We start from the raw sequence: 2,929 nt of genomic DNA, 5'->3' as shown, positions 1-2,929 counted from the left end.
AAATTCTGTCTGTATTATGTTTTTTTAAATGTATTTGTTCCTTTTTAGATATTACATGTCAGTACAGTATATTTTAACATGTTTATAAAAACACTGAGTCTATCTTATTCTAATTAGGATCCCAGTCTTGTGGTTGTACATGACGTGGTGTATTCATAAACAAACATAAAAAGTCTGTGTCAGATTCATTCCATTGTCTTTCCTATTCCTATCCTCTCTCCCTTCCCTTCATTCCCCTTTGTTTAATCCAATGAACTTCTATTCTTCCCCAACCCCTTGTTGTGTGTTAGCATCCACATATCAGAGGGAACATTCAGTCTTTGTTTTTTTTGGATTGGCTTATTTCACTTAGCATCATAGTCTCCAGATCCATCCATATCCTGGCAAATGTCATGAAGTCACTTTTTTTTTGTATGGTTGAGTAAAACTTTATCATGCATATATGCCACATTTTCTTGATTTCATTGACAGATATCTGGGCTGGTTCTATAACTTAGCTATTAGAAATTGAGCAGAGATAAACAGTGATGTGGCTTTGTCACATGCACATGTATGATGATATTAACTCCTTTGGATATATACTGAGGAGTGGGCTAGCTGGGTCATATGATGGTTCCATTCCTAGTTTTTTGAGGAATCTCCTTACTGCCTTCCAAAGTTATTGCACTATTTTGTAGTCTCACCAACAATGTACAAGTTGATTATTACTGTTTTTAATGACAGACTAGATACAATTGAATAGAAAATTAGTAATCTAGAAATCAGGTCAAAGTGTGGTGTTCATTCCCTCACCCACAACCTATTTGTTGAAGACCAATTTGTGGGAAGCAGGGTGCTATGTCCTGAGCAAACAGCAGTAAATCAGGCTGTCAGAGTTCCCGCCTTGGTATCTAGCAGAGAACTAAGAAGTTGAGCCACACACCTTTATTATTATGTGAGAGGAGGTACAGGATGCTTTGAAGGTGAACTCACTCTCAACTCTTTTGGACTCAAGAAAAGTGTTCTTTTAGAAACTTCAGTTTAAGCCAAGACCTGATGGATAAATAGGAATTAACAGTCCTTTGGGGTGGCATGGAGGGAGGGTAGGGTTTAGGGTAAGGAGAGAGCGGAGGGTATGTGGAAGGTTTGATGCAGAAAAGGCAATGACAGAAGTCCAATTCATGTGAAGTGAAAGGAAGAAGACAGACCAACCTGAGATGAGTCTGAGAAGGTCAGTGGGGTCAGATTGCACCTGGCCTCAAGTCAGCCCAACTTGTCTCCACCCAGCATATCTGAAACTCACTTCTCCTCTAGGGCCAGGAATCTTCTAAGACAACACTCTTGCCCTTGTATTCAGCTCACCTAATACCATGACTATGGTTTCCAGAGGATAGGGAAACTTTCTCATGATTCAGTAGTGGGGTATACCCCCAAACTCTTTCCCTTCATCTTAATTAAAGACTAATTGCTCAGTTATCTCTCCTTTGCTGAACACCAAGACTGTGGAACAAAAGGAGACGAAAGACCTGGTGTGCCTGGAAGATATTTCACAGGATCCTGTTATATCAGCCAAGTAGTGGGTGGTCTCCAAGGACCTGCACAGAGTTGTGATTAGAGGCTGAAGAGGAGTGAGCACTGGTGCGGCCAAGTCATGTGAGGAACTGTTTAGGGCCATGGCCAGCATGCACTCATGAGTAGTGTTTCTCTGTCCTTTTAGGCAAACTCATTCTGTGACCTTGCCCAGCCCGTCAACTTTAGGAAAGCCCTCTTCACGTCCTTGTTCCGGAGGCTGTAGATGATGGGGTTGAGAAAAGCAGAGATGACATTGTAGAACAGTGCCAGCTTCTTGTCCTCTTCTGGGGAGGCCTTAGAGCCAGGCTTCATGTACATGACCATGGCTGGCACACAGAACATGGTGACCACAGTGATATGAGAGGCACAAGTGGAGAAGGCCTTCAGCTTCCCCTGTGCTGAACGGATCTTCAGGATGGCGATGAAGATGTTGACATAAATGATGAGGATAAGGGACAGTGGGATCAGTATGACACTAAAACCAAGGATGAAGTCCACTCGGTCATTGAGTGAGGTATCTGCACAAGCCAGCTTTAAGACTGCAGGAACTTCACAGAAGAAGTGGTTAATCTTGTTGGGGCCACAGTAGGGAAGGCGCATGGCAAAGATGGTGTAGACAAGAGCAGAGATGACACCCCAGAGTCCACAGAAAATGACCATTACCCCACATAGCCATGGGCTCATGATGACCTTGTACCGGAGTGGATGGCAGATGGCCACATACCTGTCAATAGACATCATGGCAAAGAGCCAGGACTCAGTGACACCTAACACCAAGAAAATGTACATCTGAGCCACACAGCTAGAAAAAGAGATGGTCTTCTCCTGGCTGGCCAGATGTGCCAACATCTGGGGCACAGTCGTGGTGGTATAGCCCAGGTCCAACATGGAAAGGATGCCAATAAAGGAGTACATGGGAGTGTGAAGGTGGGAATCCAGGCAGATGAGGATGGTAATCAAGCCATTGCCCAGAATAATCAACAGGTAGATCATCAGAAAGATCCAGAAGAGCAGGGGTGTGGTTCTGGGATCCAGGGAGAAGCCCAGAAGAATGAATTCACTCACAAAGGACTGGTTGAGCTTTTGCATTGTCTTTTATCTCTCAATGAAAAATAGAGGCACCAATTTAGACAGTGGACTTGTCAAGGTATACACTAAGAGCTGGGGTTACTTAAGGGGTTAGGTAGTGGCTGGTGTCCAATTCTGATGAAACACCATAATCTCTAAGCTTTCCCCGAACAATGAGACAACCCATCTTACCTGCTTTTATCTTTTTTCACCACCCCCAGTAGATTTATGAAGAGGAGAGCTTCTTATTTGGGGTTAGCTGTGTCTCAAAACCACTAGCAGTTCCCCCATCTCAGCCTCAGTTTCCTCT

The 2,929-nt window shown here is 43.8% G+C and overlaps 1 protein-coding gene across 1 annotated transcript; it reads right to left on the bottom strand.

The window, feature by feature from the left end:
- Window positions 1-1,692: 1,692 nt before the first annotated feature.
- LOC308655558 (olfactory receptor 2A12-like) lies at window positions 1,693-2,640 on the bottom strand (the record flags this gene model as incomplete). Its single annotated transcript, XM_081305627.1, has 1 exon — window positions 1,693-2,640. One exon carries the CDS (start codon window positions 2,638-2,640, stop codon window positions 1,693-1,695), a length of 948 nt encoding a protein of 315 aa, XP_081161753.1.
- Window positions 2,641-2,929: the final 289 nt, after the last annotated feature.

This window comes from Spermophilus citellus (assembly GCF_964194105.1).
Source record: "Spermophilus citellus genome assembly, chromosome: 9".
In the NCBI taxonomy this organism is placed as follows: domain Eukaryota; kingdom Metazoa; phylum Chordata; class Mammalia; order Rodentia; family Sciuridae; genus Spermophilus; species Spermophilus citellus.
The sequence above is the reverse complement of the archived record's forward strand: the minus strand, read 5'-3'. Positions and strand labels throughout refer to the sequence as shown.